The sequence below is a fragment of the Podarcis tiliguerta genome (genome assembly GCF_965153285.1).
Source record: "Podarcis tiliguerta genome assembly, chromosome: 2".
NCBI lineage: Eukaryota > Metazoa > Chordata > Lepidosauria > Squamata > Lacertidae > Podarcis > Podarcis tiliguerta.
In genome coordinates, this window is record NC_139535.1 from 27920183 (window position 1) to 27943007 (window position 22825).

At 43.6% G+C, this 22825-nt stretch overlaps 1 protein-coding gene across 7 annotated transcripts in view; it reads right to left on the reverse strand.

Moving 5' to 3' along the window:
* FRMD4B (FERM domain containing 4B) overlaps positions 1-22825 on the reverse strand; it is a 234606-nt gene that overhangs the window by 94722 nt on the left and 117059 nt on the right. For all 7 annotated transcript variants that reach the window (XR_014507531.1, XM_083424796.1, XM_083424795.1 and 4 more), the window contains 4 exons: positions 19707-19772; positions 18367-18461; positions 15555-15647; positions 13971-14055 (listed from right to left, as the gene is read on the reverse strand). Coding sequence is in view for 6 of the 7 variants with exons in the window: in XM_083424796.1 (XP_083280922.1) it covers positions 13971-14055; positions 15555-15647; positions 18367-18461; positions 19707-19772 (339 nt within the window). In the remaining variant the exon portion in view is untranslated. The remainder of the gene's footprint in view (positions 1-13970; positions 14056-15554; positions 15648-18366; positions 18462-19706; positions 19773-22825) is intronic.

Genomic DNA, 22825 nt, shown 5'->3' on the forward strand with positions numbered 1-22825 from the left:
CAAGCAAATCAGAAGTGGAGAGAAACAAAAGGTACCTCCACTATTGTACATAAAATGGAAAGGCAGCCATGTTAGTCCATAAGAAAAGGGGGGGAAACACTCCAAAATTCAAAGCTGGACTACTAGGCTCCATCAAAATGCTTGGAACGTGTCTGTGTGTTGCATTTAAGGTGTTGGACAGAACCCAGCTGCAAATCAGGCTTTAATTTCTCAGAGTTGGGGAACAACCCTAATTACTTCTTAATCCCAGAATCTTAGGTGTGTAACTTGATAAAGCACCAGTGAAGTACTTACTCAGCCCGAAATGTCAATCTTGAAATTTCAATCAATTCTCTTCTGGAGAACTCTTCATCAGGCAATCTTTTGTTTGGTTCGGAGGACTGAATCTGAGACAGTTTCCATGCAGAGCATGTGGAAGATGCCTTCCCCCAAAACATTACAAGAGTAATATCTGAGCCCTTGCCTGCAGAGCACAATGGATTTCTAGCCTATGGCCTTCATAACTTGGCCTCCTTGTCCAGCCTGGGCTGACACACTGAACAGAAGCACTTCACACTGCAACATTTTGTTGTGGATCCTGCTTGTGTAAACACACACAAATAAACACAGTGAAGATGCTAATTAATTAAATCTTATTCATTTGCATGGCTTGCAGGCCCTGAATTAGCTAATCACTAAAATATTCCTAAGCAACTAGGGAGGGTTTAGGATAAAGGCAATTCATAAAAGGATTTCGTATCTGCACTTTCTCATTTCATTTTACCCCCCTCCCCTCCTCTTTCGGTGCTCGTGCGAGTTCTATCTTTAGGAACAGAAATGATAAATCTAGTCTGCTGCAATGTATATTTAAGTAGTCACAGGCAGAAACAGAACACCCTTCGGTGCAAGAGAACACTCCTCTCTCCCAGACAAGAGACGGAGGAATTGTGAAATGTTTGTTGTAAAGCTTGCAAGAGCTCTTGACTTTTGGCTAAACTGGCAGGTGGCCATACAACTGCAAACGCTCTTCAGAAGTTTTCTTCTTTCCAGCAGTGCTAAATGTACTCACTACCAAATGCGAAAAATAAATCTTCTGTGTGTGGAGTGAATTGTGGCAGACATACCCACTCCATACGTAATTGTTGCAACATCTCAGTAGAAAATGCTATAAAGCTTAAACAAGGATATTGTATTCTCACTGGAAACACCCAAAACAGCACCTTGAAAGGTGTGGTGAATCAGTAAATCTTCAGTGTGCAGGTAATAACCTCGACACCCAGAGCCATTTCTTGCACTTGCCATCCTTTATCCTGGCTCTTGTGTAATGCAGTCTCTGCTGTTGTCATCAAACGGACGTGGTCAACCACTCATGGTCACTGGGGAAGTGAAGTCACTCCCCCCAGTTTGATGGATGCCCAGCTATGATGAAACGTCATGCACTATGAGAACAATGATGCACAAGCAGGATGGGGAGGCAAATTTGAACAGGAAGAGGGGTGCTGTATATTGAACATGCGAAGTACTTTTAAAGCACTTTGTTCCTAATCCCCTTGACTATTGTCTACAATCTAAGAGTAGCTATGTTCATATGCTTCAGCTGTACCCAATTACCAGTGACAGCCCTGTTTTTCCCCGTGCTCGCTCTTGCTTTTGGGGATGTTTTTCCAAAAAAAAACACTTGTTAATGTGCACACATGCAATAGAGTTGGCATCCAGAGCAGCAGATGAGCTCTGTGGAACAATGCGCCTTCCGTTCTTCTTGAATAGAGCCAATCAGGCTACAGTTATCCATGCTCTTGGACATCCAGGTTAGACTACTACAACCTGTTGCATGTGGGGCAGCCTTTGGACACTGTTTTCAGTGGGTTCAGAAGACAAGTGCCAGTATGTTAACTGGAACATGTTGTTTGGAACATACTTTGATTTTTTTTTTTTAAGTCACTGACTTCTGGTCTGTTTGTTTTGTACACCTGCATTTTGACCTATAAAATCATAAACCAACCTTACCCCAACCTGATGCCCTCCAGGTGTTTTGCTTGACAATTCTAATCATCCCTGACCTTTGGCCATGCTGACATGCCTGATAGGAGTTGTAGTCCAAAAAATATGAAGGACACCAAACTGGATACTCCCAAATGTCAAGGTCTGTGGTATCTAAATGAACTTCTACTCTCATATGAACCTATCTGGTTGTTCCGAGACCATCTTCACAAATGCCTTGCTGCAGGCCCCTCTGCTCAGAGCTAGCGGCTTTGCAGTAGTAGCATCCCTCAGCCATGGATTCCCCCCCCCCCATATGTTCGTTTGACACCTAAAATTTAGGGACTTGATAGAAGATCTGCTTTTACTGCTGCTTCAGCTTTTAAATTGGCTGAATTTTAGTGCTGCTTTGTCACCTTTATGTATCAGTTGCTGCCACTGCTTTGTATCTGTTGTGAAAAGGAGATACTGTTGTGAAAAGGAGATTCAGACTAAACATACAGAAAAACTTTCTGACAGTAAGAACAGAGAGGTTGTTGACTCTCCTTCCTTGGAGGCTTTTAAGCAGAGGCTGGGTGGCCAACTCTCATGGATACAGTGGACACTCGGGTTGTGAACGTGATCCGTGCGGGAGGCACGTTCGCAACCCACAGTGTTCGCAACCTGCAGCACTGCATCTGCGCATGCGTGGGTTGCAATTCAGCACCTCTGCGCATGTGCAAAATGCAATTTAGCAGTTCTGCACATGTGCGACCGCCGAAAGTAACCCGTTCCGGTACTTCCAGGTTTCGGCACGTCCGTAACCCAAAAAAACCGCATCCTGAAGCATCTGTAACCCAAGGTATGACTGTATTTGAACTGAGATTCCTGCATCAGGGGGATTGGACTAGATGACCCTTGGGGTCCCTTCCAACTCTAAGATTCTATGAACTTCCATTTAGAGCTTTTAGGTGGTAGGAAAGATGTTTTAAATAAACAAACAAGTTGCCCCCTTGAGGTTTCATTTCCCCGCCTTCTCAAGAGTTCTTGGGAGTGCCATCTCTGAAAGCGGAGATGCATATTTCCTGCATTTGTTTACAAGATTTATACCCTTCCTTTCAATCAAATGATCTTCAAGGTGGCTTACAAGCAACAGGTACTAATGCATGGAAACCAAAAGTCGTACAAGCCCAGCTTCTAGCTAATCTTCTAGCTAGATGGGGCCAGACTGGGCTGCTGCTTCTTCACTCTACAATGGATGGGGCCCGGCTGGGCTTCCACTTGCAATCGTATTGTTCCTGGAGCACAAGGGGACAGGCTCCCAGTGGTCCTTGTTCCCCTGGCTAGTGGCAGAGGCCAGCGTGTGCTTCCCTTCTGCTTCCTATTCCCAGAGCGTGTTGACTAAGGCGCTTATGCACAGGACCGCAAAGGCATGAACAGCAAATGCAGTGTGCAGCCTTGCCTGCTGCAGCTGGTGAGCCTGGTAACCACACCTACCTCAAAAGGCATGCAGGACAGTCAATGAATTCAGGACACAACAGGCAGGGAAACATTCAACCATGTACATATGCAGTCAGGCAAGTGATCCTTGGCACAAGAGAAGGAACACTGCAAGAGTGCACAGGAGTGAGCCTATTTTAATCTGAAATGTTGGCGAGTATACCCGTGACACCCTGTGATCTTCTGTTAACTTCAGAGTGCTTGCACCTTCACTGATATCTGATCTCTCCCACTTAGTGATGGCGCCACCATCCGCATTAGCTTGTCCAGACTTTATAGTCAAAACATTGAGCATGTGCACATAAGCATGATGAGTGGGTGTTAAGGCTAATAGGCCAGACAAGGCTGAAGGCAATGTGAGCGGCAGAGGGGTGGGAATTCCCTACAAGACAAACAAGACACATAAATCAGGTGGGGTGTGGACCAGATGCCTGGGTGTAACAGCTGTAAAGGCTCCAAATATCAGTATTGTGTAAATGCAACAGCGATAGGGAAATGGTGCTGCAAGTCACTCACTGCCCTAGACCCATTTCCATTAAGCTGCTTAATTGCAAGGCTCCACAATTTTTGGCCGGCCTTAGGAGCTAAGCCAAAGGTTGTTGTTGCTGGTACAGCTGCCCTCTTCCTTTGTCACTGGCCACACACTGAGCCGCCACTCTTTGTCAGGGACAAGATCCGGAGCTGGAAAAGAGGGCAAGAGGAGCTTGCTGATTTGCCCACTTCACAGTGCATCTCAGCCACTCCCCCCCCCCCCCCAAGACGACTGGTATCCTGCTGATATAGCTGGCCGAGCAAGTCAAGGTGCTCTGGATGCTTTTCTAGTTTGACCAGTGAAGGCCCCCATCACTCCTTCCTGCTGTGGAGCATGAAAAACAACAACAGGAAGGTTGGTGGTTTCATCAGTGTGCTGCCGAGACACTTCAGGTACCTTGGGAATTAAGTGGACAAGCAATTCCCTTCTTATAGCTATGGAAGAGGTAGGAATTCCACTGGGATGATCCTCATCCACCTCTGCATCCCTAAAGCTTGGAACGAAAGCTAGGGCGTGCCATGTTTGCGAGAGAGCTGCAGCGCACTCACCCTAGCAAGCATGGCGAACGAACAGAAATGTGGAATGTTCACATTCAAGCATACAGGTGTGATGCTCATGCTCACATTACCCTGATTCCTATCTATCTTCAAGCGACTGAAATATTGCCACACAAAGAACAGGCAGAGAAACCACCCTCCCATGTCTCAGACACCACGGCAGGTGCCTACTGGGGTAAACTGCAAAACCACATAGAAGGAGGTTTGCATTATATATGACTGGCAAATGTTTAGGAGCAGTGAGAGCTGTCTGGTGAAGGGAGCTGCCATGACACCTTCTCTAGAGACTTCTCAGAAGAGCCTGGATAAAATCTTATAAGCAAGGGATATGTATGGGTACAAGGTAGGCTTCCATGTACCATCATACTAACATATGGGATTTAAGGGGTAATGTGAGAATCACAACATTAATTGGCAAAGAACAACTATAGGGCACTTCAAGGTCAGGTATCCATCCCATGCCCCCGAGTCAAGTTCCTTCTAACTACATAGACTCTCCCAATGTCTCCAAGGTTGTTCATTCCCAAGATTTAGGTACCTATGGAACTCCCCACCCCCCAATACTGGAGATGGAGTATACCAAAAGCTATTGGTCTGTCACTGATGGGTTGGGACCCACTATTGAACCACAGCCTAAACTCAAGTAGCCTGCAACAGTAGCACAACCACTGTACAAATACATGGCAAAATAATAATAATAATAATAATAATAATAATAATAATAATAATAATGCACTTTTGGGTTAAAGGTAGGTCTCAGATTTGAAATGGCCAAAGACTACGGCTATAAACCACCCTATACAGAAAATCAATGGTTTGGTTTAGAGTTAGAAGTTCCTTCCAGACAGAATCATAGGGCTGCAACCAAAAGCTCATTACCTAAACACTGCACTCCCCCCACATCTGTCAACCTTCCCAGATTATCCCATGCAATCTCACCAAAAGTGTGCCACAAGCAAAGCACAGGAGCCAACAAGAAATGTTAGTACAAAGCGTTGCGAAGCTGGCGGCTCAAGCAAAATGCCAAAAGAAAAGCCAAAGCAGAGGGCAAAAAATGGCCAAGGTCACTGGCAACCTAGGATGAACAGCACTTTTTCACCTAACACTGTACATGATTTAGGGTTTGTTTAGTTTATGTATAGGCAATCTTAGCCATGGTGCTAGCCTACCCGGAGGAACAAACACAAGATAAGAAACTGCTGGAAGTGTTTAGTTTGCCTCAAGTGGTGTTTGTGTGTGCAGAGTGTCATTTATGTTCTCTTTGTGCCCTGAGCACAGAGAAAGGCAAGTCAGGTGGAGACTGAAATAAACACAGGCTGAACTGCGCAGGCAGGTTTATCCTATAGGTGTGTAGAGTGCTGGTTTCAATTGGAAGGACCTTGTGCAATGTTCATTGTTAAGAGCCCGCCCAGTGTTAAAAGACATGGCATTGAAAAGATGACAGCACTTGTCTAAGGAAAGTCTGTGGTCAAAGCACCAGGGTGTGTGAAAATAAACATGACCAGAAAGTCACAAATGTGCTCTAAATCCCATTAATGTTTTTCCTCCTGTCCAGCTTGTCCAATTCAGAAACCCAAAAGGAGAGAAAGGGAAGACAGGAAAGGGAGAGTAGATGCAATTCAGCAGGGTGTTATTAAGCCATTTGCTTCTCTGCAGAGGCTTGGTATTTAGATATGCACCATGCCTAGGGCAAGGGAGTTCCTGGAGAATTCTAGGACAAATGGGTCAGCAAGCACAGTAATTGATGTCTTGCTTGCAGCAGAAGCATCCCAACCTGTTAAGGGACTTCATTTCTTGGGTTAAAATCAAAGCTAAGTACATCCCAGAGTGAGGATCCAACCCAAACCGGGAGTCTTGTTATATCATCACTGTGCACGGAAACAGCCGAACCCACACCTGATACTGGGCTCCATTTTAACTCCACACTATGTGGTAGTAACTACTGAAATGCCCCCTGTTGCGATGGTTCCATGTGTGTGTGTATGGCTAGATGACCCACATCCTGCAAGAACCCATGGGAGAGCTACCACCATAACCACATGCAGGTTTTACTGCTCATGAAATTCTAGTCACCAAACGTCAGGACTGTGAGGCTGGCCTATGCTTAGTCACAGAGTGAAAGTGCAACGTGAAGCATGTTTGCTCAGAACTAAGACACACTGAATTCAGTGGGACTTACTCCCTAGCAATGGAGCCTAACAATCCCTTGGTCTCAGTCAGCTACACTAGTACTTGCTTACCCTGGTGTAAGATCAGGGAACAAGGTGGGTTCTTAGACTCTTACATGGCAGAGATTTCCTTTTGCAATCAGCTGCTCACAGGGTTCAGATTAAGCTTGCTCCTCCTCTGACACACTGCTGACGCCACCCATTTTCAGCCTTTCTGCCAGCATAATATCAAGCTGGTGTATCCCTCGTGCCATGCCCGGGTAAGCCTGAGGTCAGCATGACATTGCTAGTGCTGAGGACTTGCACCAAATCATGAAACACTCCAGTTGATGTAAATGGGAGCACAGGATTAAACCGTGAACATTGTAGAAGGCAAATGTGATGCCAGGAACTCAGTAACGATTAAAGGATTGCTTCTCTAAATATATAACTAGTCCACAACTAATACTGGATTCTCAACTCATTTTGTGCTTATTTCTATATTTTTAAATGCAAAAGCTGGTACCATTGCAAAATAAGCTAACAGCCATATAATGATGTCTCTTTAATGACAGCAATGTTCAGTTGAATAAAAATTTCTCCCCCGCGCACCCCCATCATTACAAGGCTTTTAATTTTATTTAAAAATTTAATCTGGTGGTTTTGGGCTATAGAGGAAGCTTTTCAACTCCTTACTTTGCCAACAACCCTCTTCAAGGCCCCTCCTCAGCCCCCTTCCCCCCCATAAATGTAGAATCACATAAACTTGTTGTACATCTGGCAGCATGCAAATCAGGGTACTTTTAAAAAGAAGAACAAAATGCCATAAAAAAGGCTACTAAAAAAGGAAATGATATCCCAAGAAGAAGAAGAAACCATAAGCAACTGAGAGAGGATAGGATGTGCAAAGGCTCACAAAGCGTGAGCAAAAAAGGAACAACACATTAAATAGTAGATGAGGACAAGCTGTGCAAAAGAATTGTTCTGCAACAAGCATGGCACCAGTACAGTTGAAGCACAGCCACTCCTTGCAGCCAAATGACACAAGATGCTTACATGGGACTCTTCCTTCTACCTGCCCACAATCCACCCATTTCAGAGATGCACACAAGCAAGGTGCCTGGTGTTGCTGTTTTTCCCAAGCACATGTTTAAATGTTATCTCAAAGCTGGGGCTTGATGCATACATTCCTTTCCCTCAACAGTTAAACATTAAATAATGTTTCAGGACTGAGATGTTCGAGAAAACTGTTATTGATCTAGCCAGGTTTCTGTACCACACCCGTCTATCTGAGCATCTCTCCTTTTGGGCTACTGCATTCCTGGCCCACAGGTATGTGTGGAAAGTTGCACAAGATCACTCTTTCTCTGTTTCCACTCATTAGGCAAGGTATGCATGCAAGAGCATTATTGATTAGTTTCACCTATCACTTCTAAAGGCTCTCTTAAAAGAGTTTTATAGTTGCGTGCTCCGTGAAGGTGGGAAGAGTTGGGGTAAAAATAATGAGGTGGGAGGAGGAATAGCGAAAGTTTCTGAACTAGGCATATGCTCTGTTGAATGGATTCAATGGACAGTTCCCATTTGCAAACTCAGGGTCCTGCAGCACTGGTGACAACATGCAGCAGACATCATATACTTGGCCTTCAAATAAACAAATTCATTGACGCACACCCTCACCAAGGATTTCAGAGTAAATTTAGGGATCATGGGTGCAGTAACACCTTTTTTTTTTTTTTGTCTTCTCCTGGCACCCATGAAGCCTCTGAGCCCTCCCATTTATTGCCCCTTGTTCAAGAGATGGTGGTAGTAGTTGCTCGCTGCCCCCTCTGCCAAAACATACATCGAGCTGAAGGAGGAATTTGGAACAGCACTATTATTTCCCAATTCCTCTTTCAGTTCTGTGTGTTTTTCAAGGCTCACATAAAAGGCAGGTCCACCTCATGCATTTAAAGCACACCCAATGCACACTTGACTTCCCCAAAAGAATCATGGAAGCTGTAGTTTGCCTCCCCCAGGGTTACAATTTCCAGAAACCATAAACTACAGTGCCAATTATTCTTTGGGAAAAGTAATGTGCTTTAAATGTATGACATGGGCCTGCCCTAATTGTACTGAATCCAACTTTTACCAGATCCTTGGAAACTGCAAAGTATAGGCTCGTGTGGTTTATTACTTTGCCAGCTGGGGGTGGGGTTGATCCAGGAGAGGCAGGAAAGAAGTAACCAGGGTGATGGTGCCCATGGGAATTGATTTAAAAAAATCCAGATGTGCCCATGGACTTGAATAAATTGGTCACATCTGTTATATCTGTAACTGAAACCCTATACCATTGTTTCTTGGTCATGAGATGGCACTGTTTCAGGATCAGCAGAGGTGTACTAACAGGTTTGCAAAACCGGCACCTGCCAGGGACGCAGACCTGGAGGGGTGCAAAAATCACCTATCAAGCTATGGAGATGCCTGGTGATGCACCGTCGAGATCAAACGCAGGAGAAGCTTCCCATCCTTCTTGCACTGCTGCACAAAGGCATATGGTAAAGTGGTTTTTTTTGGGGGGGGGGGTGCTGATACAGCTCCTTGCCAAGGGTGCAAGGAACTGTAGGTATTCTGAGGATCAGTCACTGATGGCTGTAGAAACTGCTAAGCATATGCAAGCAGGCACTCTCCAATGCCGACAGGTTATAAGGGCGTTCCATGAAATACAATCCTAAACCAGCTTTAATAGGGAAAACCACACCAAGCATAGTTGACAGTCAACGAATTATTAATTTCAGTTTTAGATTAATGATGTAGAAGGGTAAAGGTAAAGGGACCCCTGACCATTAGGTCCAGTCGTGGCTGACTCTGGGGTTGTGGCGCTCATCTCACTTTATTGGCCGAGGGAGCCGGCGTACAGCTTCTGGGTCATGTGGCCAGCATGACTAGCCGCTTCTAGCAAACCAGAGCAGTGCATGGAAACGCCATTTACCTTCCCACCGGTGTGGTACCTATTTATATACTTGTACTTAGATGTGCTTTCGAACTGCTAGGTTGGCAGGAGCAGGGACCGAACAAAGGGAGCTCGCCCCGTTGTGGGGATTCGAACCGCCAGCCTTCTGATCGGCAAGTCCTAGGCTCTGTGGTTTAACCCACAGCACCACCCACCTCATGGATGCAAATCTACCTGCTAAGCCATTTTCACCTTGCCTGCTTCTGAGTGAGAAGCAGTCAACAAACAGAAGGCCACACTGCCATGCTACTCGTTATAAATACGACACCTATTGCATCTGTGACCCATATTTCTGTCTACCTCTTTCTCATGCCTCCCACAGAAACTGAGTTCTAGGGACAGCTATTTTTCTCTTTGGCTGACAGGCAGGCTCAGCAAGAAACCACCGCCTGGCACCATCTATCCCGATACCAATTAACACACACCTAGTAAATAGAGAAAAAAGGTTGTCCTCTGTCAAAATTGTTCTCTACACCCTTCAAGTCTTTAACATAACACTGATGAGCAGCATTACTACATCTGCACATCATTGCCACTATAACCAGTTCCTCTCAACGCTAGAACATGCAACCAACATTAACATATTCAAATCATATATCTTGGCAAAGTCACAAGAGCAAATTAGCAATGTTTACGTTTCAAACATTTTCAAATTTCTTTAGCATATATAAGTAGGTATGCATTCATCTGCACACCTGCAGAGATACTCACACCCATTTGTTTTGGCAATTCATTCTCACTTTCATTCCCACCTTGTTCTGGATTTCTTAGTTGTAATTTTTTTTTTTAGCTTAGCTCCAACATTTCCAGAAAGTATACTTGACAATGGTCAAAATGCTTATTGGAAAATACTGATGACTCCAACATCTTACTCTTACTGAATCTAGCTGAAGGATGGTCATGAAATTTATTTAGAAAAGGGATGGGGAACCTCTGACCCTGCAGAAGTTGATGGACTCCAAACATCCCTGACCATGTGGGCTTTCCAGCTTTCCATAGGCATCTACTTGGCCACTGTGAGAACAGGATGCTGGACTAGATGGGCCATGGGCCTGATCCAACAGGCTCTTCTCGTGTTGACTGCCCATGCTGGCTGAGGCTGCTAGGAGCTGAAGTCCATCAGCATCTCCATCCTTCATCATGGCACACAATGGATGCTGTTACCTTGTTGAATAATGCCTAGATGGGAGACCACCTGAAAATCCCACATACAATGCCTTGAGTTCCCTTACGAAACATACCAATATACTTAAGTTTACTTACTTAAGAAAAAACCTTTGCCTTTATTTCACCTTTACTTCCCTAATCAGGAACTTCCTGTATAAGCTACATCTGTGCACTTTAACGAGCTATCTACATATCTTATACCTTTTTTGAGTAGAGAAGATTTGCGTGCCTACTTAACTCTTCACCCACCTAAGACCATAATAAGCAGAGCTTGCTGGATGAGGCTGATTCCTCATCTTTTTTTTTATTTAATATTAATTTTTTATTATTTTCCTTTAAACAGCTTTCCAAACAATACATTGATCAACATTAAACCCCTTTTTGCTCTGCCGAGCTTATGACTTCCCTCCTTCCCTTCAGCTGGTATCCCATATCAAATCCAATCGTGCAATCTAGCTCTTTACTATATGTCTACAGGATTTACTCTTTACAGGATACTCTTCAGAGTCCCATGGACTGCAAGAAGAACAAACCTATCCATTCTTAAGGAAATCAGCCCTGAGTGCTCACTGGAAGGACAGATCCTGAAGCTGAGGCTCCAATACTTTGGCCACCTCATGAGAAGAGAAGACTCCCTGGAAAAGACCCTGATGTTGGAAAAGATGGAGGGCACAAGGAGAAGGGGACGACAGAGGACGAGATGGTTGGATAGTGTCTTCGAAGCTACCAGCATGAGTTTGACCAAAGTGCGGAAGGCAGTGGAAGACAGGAGTGCCTGGCGTGCTCTGATCCATGGGGTCACGAAGAGTCGGACGCGACTAAACAACAACAACAACAACAACAACAACAACAGGATTTACTTCAATCCTGCTAGTGTCGTCAAATTTTTACAATTATCACAGGCCAATGCCTCATCTAGTCCACCATCCTGTCCTCACAGTGGCCAATCAGACGCCTGTGGAAAGCCTGCAAAGTGACCATGAACGCAATGGCACTCTGCCCACCTACGATTCCTAGCAATCAGTATTCAGAGGCTTGATGCCTCTGACAATGGAAGCTGAACACAGCCATCATGGCTGGCAGGTGCTCATAGCATTACCCTCCATGAATCTGTCTAATAATCCCCTTTAAAAACCATGCAAGTTGGTAGTCATCACTGCCTCCTTTTCTCCACTCCAAACTGCCCTCCTCACACCCTGCTTTTTCCTGAAACCAACGCCAGCTCTGGACCTTGCAGGGAGACAAACTGCATTGGGGTGCACTTTGAAGCAAAGATATAGAGTTCAGTAATGAGTTACACCCCTCTTCCTCACTCTTTCAATATTCAAAATCTCACCCAGTGTGCTTTCCTTTTTAAAAACCAAGCCATCAGGGCATCGTTAACTACACTGGGTGTAGGGCATAACACTTTGAGAAATGTTTCTGTTCCTCTGAAAGCAATGATTCTTGTGGGTTTGAAGAGCATAAATAGTAAATGGTGCGGCAGGAACAGCAATTAACTGGACACCAGCTCAGGCATCTATTCATATTTTTTTGTTGCTGTGGCGGTCCAATGAAGGGAGCATCAAAGTGGTTAAAAGGGAAACCTGCAGTTGCTAGAAACTCTTTAGAAGTATGTATCTTTAGAAGTTCTAAAAATAGTGAGCTCCTAGGGGGTTGCACTCCTGAAACAGAGGGCAAAAGTATACTAACCCACTTGGTGTCCTGCCTTATTTTGTGCTGTCATGCATCCACTGACGAATGTCAGTAGCTTTCTTTTTGGACATGAGGAAAGGCCAAGCAGCAATTTATGGGAATGGCTGAGAGGGCGAGTCAACGGCAGGTGGAAAAATATGACCACATGTTTTAGTACACCCGCGAGGCTCCATCCAGCAGCTTGCGCAAATGGGCACCTTCATGCGCGCAAGGGCCTCCTCATTCATAGCTAAAGGCAAATCCCATTGCATGCTAGAGCAGGGCCATGGTGTTCATTCTGATAATGTTTCCATTTCAGTTGTCTAGTGGACAGCATGTCCCTAGAAGATGTAAAAAATGTGTCCCCTCCAGCTGGCCCTCCCCTTACACTGGGAAGTCAGCCATGCAGTCTCCATAGCCCCCACCAGCCAGTGGTGTTCTCATCACCTCTCTGCTTTAGGAAGGGAAATCAGAATGCAGGAACACTGCACCAGTGGATTTTCTAGCTCACAGCCATGTGGGTTTGACCTACATCTGATGCTAACTTAAATCCTGAAGCCTTAGACCAGGGTTTCCCAAACCTGGGTCTGCAGCTGTTGCTGGACTACAAGTCCCATCATCCTTAGCTAGCAGTACCAGTAGTCAGGGAGGCTGGGGATTGTAGTCCAAAAACAGCTGGGGAAATACTGCCTCGGACTCCAAACAGTGGGCATAAGTTTCTCCTCTTCCTTCTTGCCACTGTGACAGAAGGCAGAAAAGCAGGTATGCTTCCGCCACCTGGCATCTGCTTCTGGAGGCTGAATGAATCTGCTGAATCAGCAACCAGGTGACTCAGTGGCCTTGTTCAGATTCAACAATGGGCCACTGTTCAGTGTTGCATGAGTGAGCCTCGCAACTCATGCGACGTGTGCTCCTGCTCCCCTCCTGTGGCGTGGTCATGAGGAGAGAGTTGAAGCTTTTGCTTCCAGTTGCAATTAACTTCAGTTACATTGGACCATAAACTGTGGTTAATCTTCCAACTGTTTATTAAAACAAGCCAGCTTCATAAATCACAGCTTGAAGACGAGCTTGTTTATGTAAACCATAGTTAAGACTGGTGGTGGTGGAGAACCTTTCTCAGCTTGAGGGCTTCATTCCCTTCTAGGCAACTTACCAAGTGACACATGCCTGGAGCAATAAGTGTTAGCTTACTCTCACATCCCTCTCTATCCTCAGTCCAGGCAAACAAGAAGCACATCAGAGTTTAAAGACACCTTCTAGACAGGAGTAAGAACTCAAACTCTCTGAGGTCTCACAATACTTCATTCTTGCGTTATTTCTGGAACTTATCCATCCATTTTTGTTGGTTACTTCAGGCAGAATGAAAAATATCAGTAGTGTGTGTGTGTGTGTGTCCCCATATGATTGAACAAAGTTTATTTTTACAGCTACACACATACAATTGTACAGGAAAGGTGCTAAATTACCTTATGTACACAGGACTTTGCGTTCAGGAAAAAGAGCTCAACTGTGGTTTTGTCCTTCAGAAAGGAAATGCTTTCAATGTAAAACCTAAAATAAAGAAGGAGAAAGTGACTTTATATTACAGTACTTCCAGCTGTAAACGAATGGCAATCTGCTGGTTTGTGCTAAAATAATGAGAACACCAGATTAGGGTGATGCTTCAATTGACTTTATGGAATAATCATGAGAGTGCTGTTGCACTAAAGTCCAGCTTTCAGGATTCCCTAGGCATCCGGTCGGTCACTGTGAAAACAGGATGCTTTTTTCAATGGCCTACTGGCCTGATCTAGCAGGCTTTTCTTCCATTTTTATGTTCTTATGGCTACTCAAATATAGTGCAAAGAGGGCCAATGGGTCTGGTGCCTAAAGCCAGCTCCCTACACAGTACATCCCTTGAGGATCCTGCCATCTAACATTCTGTGGACATGATCAAACCAGCATAGATGTCGCTGAGACAGGAGTGTGAATATGCTGGGTTTGTTATGGGTGTTTTAATATTGCTGTTACTATTGCTGTATATATGGGATGTTGTCCACAGAGAGCTGAGAACTCAGATGTCAAAGCAGAGACATCACATAAGAAGTTTCTTATTACCATAAAATGAACAATGCAAGTCAGAACCACAGACAGACAAGGCGGTGATAAACTTATTTCCTGTGGGATATGCTCTCATTATTCTGAAGAGCATGAGATGTCCATTATTAAGCTGCCTCTTCAGACCGTTGCTATTTTAAAGAATATTTCATTAGCTGAAATGTAAAGGAGATAATACCAAACCAATGTCTGGTATGTTTAGCACAGAAGGCTACTTTAATTATTTGCGAGTTCATTGCTTTGGAACCCAAGGTAAGTTAACTTAAGGTTTGTGGGAGGAAAGTTCTCTGCCCGCCCCCCACAGCATTGAAAAGCCTCTCCAAAGGATTGGGAGCCATGCCTGAACAATGTGGGAAGCAGCAGAGGTACTGCTGGGGGAGAGGAAATATCACCCCAAATTGGGCAGATTTTTCTCGGTTTAACCTATCTCACAGGGTTGTTATGAGAAGGAAATGGGGAGGTATGTGGGAAGAAACGTATCTTGGCCTTGGAGAAAGGGCATGATGCACACATAATAAAACAATACAGTGTAAGGAGAATCAGCTAAAAACTAAGAAATTAATGAGTGGGTGGATTTATAGAAGCGAGAATTGGAAGCCTTGTGCAGGTAGGGATGCAGAACATTTGCAGTCCTGCAAGATATTCCTTGAAGGAAGGGTTCTCTTTAAAATCTGCATTGTGTGTGTGAGAGAGAGTATATATAGCGCATTTTGAGTCATCTTACTGAGGTTTAAATAAAGAATTTAAAACGTGATGCAGCATGTTCTGTTGGGAAGTGATAAGCAAGTGTGACAAAGTTGCTCACACAAATGACACCACACAAAAAAAAAACCCACAGGAACCAACTGGCTATATCCTTGCTGCCTGTGTGTTGAAAATTAACTCACTGCACACAGGCACACTCAGAATGGCAGCCTTACTTTGCCTGGTGGTTCTAAGTAATCATTACTCACCTGACAGCAAAAAACAAAGTCGCTGGACCAGGTTTCTTGGGCAGATCGTGATCCAGAACTCTGTGATCTAACTGTAGCCAGATATTCTGACCCCTGGAGGAACAAAAAAGAAGCACCCCCCCAAAAAAACAGGGTTAGAGACAGGAAAAAGAAATGAAACATATTAGGTTCAGAGCGATAGAGGATGTATTTCAAAGGTATAAAAATCTGCACATGCCGCCCCTCCCCACTTTACTGGCTTTTAAACAAACCCTGGATTTTAAATTTAATTTGAAGCAACTTTTAAAAATATATAGTGCTTTGCATTGCTCTAACCACTACTGTTTTAACCACCAAACCCCATGCCGATGGTTGGGGTTGTTGTTGTTGGTTAGGACAGCATGCAGTGCACACAAACTCATCTGCACGCAAACAATCCATACTGTATATTATATATATAGCAGAATGTGGGTCATTATCTAAGGAGTCACCTGCCACTTCACCAGCCCCAGTTCCTTTGCATTAAGAAGCATGACAGCAGGAAAAGGCCAATTGTTCTAAGCAACCATTATTTATACCTCCCACAGCCAACGTGGCTTCTAACAGATTTGCAATAGAATCTGTGCAGAAGGAATAGCACTGCAGATAGGAAGGACTCATTTGCAAGCAAAATGTATTATTAACCATCAGGTCACTGCCCATAGAGGGTCTGAGTCCCTAAGTCCTTGCCACAAGCACAGTTTGCCCTGTGGATTTTACAGGAGAGAAAGTGGTGTCGTCCATCCACCATGTGGACTGCGTTAGAAAACTGAGAAAAAGTTCTAATTGAAAAGGGCTCGATTGCCCTCTGGTGGTTGCTAAATTCATACACAAAATGCAACTAAATGGAGAATCACATTGACATGAGCTTTCAAGCTCCCTATAACTTGTCAAAGCAAAAGCTGCTTTGTGTTGTAAGGATAACACTAGGGCCAGCCCAAGACACTTTGCTGCCTGAGGCAAAGAAGAAGATGGTGTCTCCACTTAGGTCCTTGTACAGAAGCTGGCTGAATTAGAAACTGAATCTGGTAATGAGATAATGTGACTGAGGGCAACTGGCTGGTGTAAGGGGTGCATGAAAGGCCATGAGTCACCCACAGCTCTGTCTTCCAACTGAGAGGAACAACCAAGGGGCTGCAGCCACTGTCCCATAGCATATGCCATCTGAGGCGATTGCCTCATGCTGCCTAATGGTAGGGCTGGCCCTGGATACTAGTCATTTCTGTAAAACGTAAGAAGCAATTTTTGCAAGATCACCGGGTGGAAATGCTACTGGGCAGGAGGCTGGAAGTGGGAAAAGTATTGCCACACAAACAGCCTGTCCAAAAAACCCCCAGAACACCTGAAAATAGAATCCCAAAAGGTATTTATAAAAAGAAAGCATTTTCCGATGGTGGAAAAGACAAAAGACATATATACAGAGACAAATAAAAATCCCCCCACCCTCCGCCTCTATTTTCCAGGAAGGCTTTCCCAAGTGTGAAGTGTTCTTCCAAAAATATACTGATGACAACACAGAAATCTTCAGGGAGATTTAACAAGGGTGATAACATGCAGCAACAGGAAGCCCAGCACTCGTGTAACAGAAAGCATAAGCTCACGTGTTAGCAAAAGGGTAGGAGCACAACTTTCTGAGATGGGTGTTTAACCCTTTCCCTGATCACTGTTTCCCTGCTCCAAATTGCCCCTCACATCACTTCCCACCACTACAAATTTCCACTACAAATTTACTACCATTTGCCCCCACCAAGTCCCTAAGAAGTGCAGACTTCTAAAACAGGTGAATAATATAGACTTCTGCACCCACAGGAGGAATATCTGATACTTCCTTTCTAGATGCATTTTGAAGCTACACAACTGCAACACAAAAGTAACTGTGTAATAAAAGCTTTATTTCCTTACATATATACACTCCAAGTTTTGTTTTGTTTTTACTCCATTTAAGGAGCCTTCACACATCTGACAACTCATGATAAACCAATTTTTTTAAAAAAAAAAAATCTAATGTAAAAACAAAGAAAGACGCTGCAGTACCGTTATCACATTGTAAAAGCTGGCTGAGAAAAGCAAACAGAAGGGAGATCAGTCCAGTAGTGAAAAGGCCATGGTGCTGTATCCCTACACACTGTACTTCAGAAAGCTGGGGGGACACAGCAGGACTTCCCTCAATGAACTAAGCATGCATGCAGGGTTATGTTACATTGGAGAAAGCAATTCCAAATATACCCTTGTCCAGTGGCAATCAGAATTGTTGGACTTCAACTCCCATAATCCCTGGCTGCATTTGACAGGAGCTGCAGTTCAGTGACAGCAGCAGGAGGAGGGCACCATTGGGCTACCTGTACCCTAGTCCCAAATCATGTACTGCATGATGGCGACTTCAGCTGGTGTTTCAGAAGATGGTCCCAACTATTTACCAAACTCTGGAGGAAGTAATGGCTGTGGTTTTTCAAAATATTTTTTGGTCTATGGACAATTTCTCTGTGCAGTGCCTTTTTTACTGGAGTTAATATTTGTTCTGCATGTGGTTGGATTCTGCTTTAACTCATGAGTCTGTTGGTGGCTTCCTGCTGTAGAAAACTTGCACATGGGTTATTTTCTTGGCCAGTCCCCAGAAGTCAGTTAATTGTGGAAATGAAACAGACACTGACAAAGCAAAGGCGCAGCAAATGGAAAGCTATTATTGGCTACATTATTACCCAGCAATTAGAAAATCTTTTTTTGAAGAAGCCAATCACCATTCTTTGGCAACTTGCTCAAAACAGTGGTTTACACAATGCCTGCATAAACTTACGTATCATCTATGAATGTTATCCCAAAATACTCCTTTTCTTTGAGGTTGAAATGGGAAGCCACCAGATCCAACAACTCCCGTGACAAGAGCTTGGGCTATTGAAGAGAACGATATGAATTAGATGGCATTCTTGCATCCTGTACATAACAAGCTATATTTGAAACAGGGCTATGGTCAAGAGAACCTTACAGGTCATGGAATCTTTTTTTTTTTTTTTTTCTTTTACCCCCAAAAGCTCTCTTTGCAAACAGAAAATGTGTGTTAAGACCACCTCCCCTTCTTGTACAAATATATCTGCTTCTGCAACCATGGTGCATGATGATTTTTAATGTTTGTTGTAGACCAACTGAAATCAATGGACCTTTAGCGTGACAAAGTGATTTTTTTGCATGCGATGATACAAGATACATTATATCAACAAACCTTATTACCTATGTTACAAATTCTCATCTATCTCCATATTATGGGTGATGGGCAAAACTGGAGAGTTTCTTAGGATGTTGCCATACACCAGACTATCAGACTATTTCTCCATCTAGTCCAGTACTGACTGCTCTGACTTGCAGCAGCTCTCTGGGGTCTCTGAAGAGCCATAAGCTCAGTGGTACTCTACTACATCTGCCTTGGATGCAGAAGGTCTCAAGTCAATCCCTAGCATCTCCAGGTAGGGCTGGAAGAGACTGCTGTCTGAAACCCTGGAGAGCCACTGCCAGTCAGAGTAGACAATATTGAGCTAGAGGGATCAATGGTCTGACTTCCGATAAGCTTCTGATGTTCCTATGACAACAATGAGCCTGTGTATATAGAAACATCTGGCTTTTGTGTGGCTGGAGCATAACCTACTGTACAGTTGTTGCTCCACTCACCTTTTGCCTCTGGTCGCACCCACCACTGACTTACAGCTCCTTGAAAGTTGCTCATGAGGGAATGCAACCTTCACCAGAAAAGAGCTTCTCCCACTAACTTAAAGACTAAAATCCATACAGATCATGTACCTACCTTTAAAATATCAAAGCAGCATTATCTTCATCATCAAGCAGTGGCTAATGTAAAACTGGCAGTGTGATCCTATTTGTATGTGTACTCAGAAGTAACTCCCACGAAACCCAATGAGACTTACTACCAGGTAAATGTATACAGGTTGCAAGTTACAGCATAATGCTCACCTGGCTGAGGTAGGTATTTGGCCCCCACACAGCTGGGCTTTTCAGCTAGTGCATCCCCAGCTTTTAAAAAGCGAGTACCCTCTTAGAGCCATTGATAAAGACCACTGAACTGGACAGGCTTGTATAAAGCTGTACTGAAATGATATAATGATGCCAGAAATGCAGGTGTCTCACCTGAACCAGCAGCTCCAACTTCCTGTCATCCAGAAGCTGTACCTGACAGTGTCTCCCTTCTGTCATCTGCAAAGTGAGAGATGCATAATTTAGAAGTAGAATGGACTCTCCGCATTTCAAATAATTGGAATAACTGTCCTTCAGGTACTGCTAAGGTACCTATACCAGGCATGGGGAATCTCTGGTTCATGGGCCAAATTAAGTCTACCACGGTCTTAGTTTGGTCCACTAGACTGCTATTCTCCAGCCACACTCACCTGGCCCCACACCTGTCATTATACAGTATTTTCTTCTGTTTACTCTGTTATTTTGTCACCAGTGAAGGCCCACCTGAAAGATTTTCAAAGCACACTCTCAGGCATTCCACTGAGTTAGTTTGGGTGGTTTTGATGACTTATGAAATGTTTAACTCTTTTTCATCCAAGAGCCATTCCTGACTGAAATAAAACAAGGCATTTCCTAAACAAGAATCAGTACAGCCTACACTGCACAGTATATGTAGATGTTCTCCTGAAATGCAAGACTTACTTCCAAGTAATAAAAATTTACCATTGGAGTCTGACTTCCATAACATTTCCAACATGAACTTCCATCATAAAATCAAAAAGACTTTATTAACCAAACCTGCTACCTTAGGCACTTACTTGGGAGTAAGTCCCATTCTGTTTCAAGGAAACTAAGAACACTGCCTTATCACAGGTCAGATTATTTCATCTGTTTAGTATTGGCAGTAGCTCTCCAGGAGCCTGAGAATGATCTTACCACCTGCTACCTGATATTTTTAGGCTATCTTCTCTTCCATAACCATTGAGTAAAAATACATGTGATCTGGCAGCCCATCTCTCAATATGATTAATATGAAGAGATGGTGAACCTGTGGCCCTATAGATGATGTTGGATTCCTACCCCCAGCAGCCTGAAAATTGTCATGGATGATTGGAATTGTAGTCCAGCAACATCTGGAGATCTATTGGCCCACCATACCTGCTGTACTGAGATGGATCTACAGCCTTTGTTTGGTTGGTATACGTGTTTTTTAAGCTCAACATCCTAATTTCTAGAAGGACTCCGTTAACTGAAGATTTGAAGGGGAAACCTTAGACTATCAAAAACTCAGCACTATGTTTTAATCATAGCTGGCTGTGTTGTGAGCTGGTAGATTAATGAAGGGTCCCAGAAGACATACATGTGCTGGTTGCTACAATGGCTGACTGGGGAACTTTGTAAGGTCAAAAGAAAAGGGAACAAAACACAGCGTAACTCCTTTTCGCTTCCTCCCGCTCTGTTGGAGAACAAAGGTTCTTTCTTCAACTTTTACAAGACCAAAATAGTACACGACACAAAATGTTAAAAGTTCAATTTTCTGTCAAGTCAAAATGTTAGTGGCTACAGATTCCACGTGTCGAATGCCACAACAATTGAAGAATGTTTTATCCCAAAGTGACTGTCAGGAAAAGTTGAAAAAAAGAAGACCAAACTCTCCACAATGTAAGCTCGGTTTCCCTTCTGAAACCTCAGAAATTTGGAATAAAACCTGCAGGATATTTATGCAACTCCTCCACAGGAGCAGCATCCTCTTGATGCACAAAAACATGCTGTTAGAGGCAATATTTTTAGATCCCACCGTGTCATCAAGTTATATGTGTCACCAAGTTATACACCCAACAAATTTAGATGCTATATAAACAGGAAGCTTTTTTCTTTTTTTTACTAAAAAAAGAGAGCGGCTAATTTAGCAAGTGAAAAAGCAGGGAAAAACCTATCTTTCTAAATACAGAATAACTTTGTAGCAAGGAGGTCTTTAACAAAGGTATTTCCAAACTTGATTTGTTCTTTGCCTAGAACCAAGATATTATTTCCTCTAAGACGAAACACATTTGTTTTGGCAAGTAACACCTGTCACCCTCCTCTCCTCTTCTATTACAGGATTGTATTTTAAAGTTGCAAAAGTAGATGCATTTTTTAAAAGAAAGGGATAAAAAACAACAAAAACTCAAGCATGGGTGCTTTCATTTTCAATCCATCTTCAGAATCTCAGGTTGTTAGTAGCAACCTATCAGCAGCTCCCCTCCCCATCAACAAAAAAAGGTGAATGTATCTGCACCTGCAATTTGAGAACAACTTTTAAAACCCCATGGTTTTTAAATAATCTGTTTCAGAGGTCTTACCACCTTTAGATATGATGCAACCAGACACAGGGCCTTTTCGATAGTGGCACCTTAGCTGTGAAATACTCTCCCTAGTTATGGGACGCGGGTGGTGCTGTGGGTTAAACCACAGAGCCTAGGACTTGCCGAACAGAAGGTCGGCAGTTCGAATCCCCGCGATTGGGTGAGCTCCCGTTGCTCGGTCCCTGCTCCTGCCAACCTAGCAGTTCGAAAGCACGTCAAAGTACAAGTAGATAAATAGGTACCGCTCCGGCGGGAAGGTAAACGGTGTTTCCGTGCGCTCCTCTGGTTTGCCAGAAGCGGCTTAGTCATGCTGGCCACATGACCCGGAAGCTGTATGCCGGCTCCCTCGGCCAATAAAGTGAGATGAGCGCCGCAACCCCAGAGTTGGCCACGACTGGACCTAATGTTCAGGGGTCCCTTTGTGTTTACCTTTACTCTCCTTAGTCACACTTGATCAGTACCAATTTAACTAGCTTTGGGTGACCGGTTTTATTTGCCTGACCTTTCAATAGATGATAAGTTTTATTTGAGCTGTTCTTTTTCTGTTGTTTTGACATTTTTAAACATTTGTTGTTCTATTTAAATTTAATTGTTACATTTATTTTAAATTGCTTGTTTTCTTGGAAACCTATGTCAAAAGGTAGAAAATGCTGCGCCTTGAATAAGACTTTTTCCAGATAAAGAATGCTGTAAAAGTTTGGCTCAGACCTACATCTTGCGTGTCTGTGAATATTTAGTTACTTTAACATAGTTTCAAGGCTACAGTATGACTGAAAGCAGATACCAAAATGCATGAGCTAGTTTTGTTGGAATTATTTCCAATATAGCTCAAAAGGTTTATAGGTTTGAAGGGAGGATTTTATATATATTTGATTTGAATTTCCAAAAGATGATAATATGATCCTTTCCTTTTTAAAATATCCAGAAGGAATCTCCCCCATTCCTCCA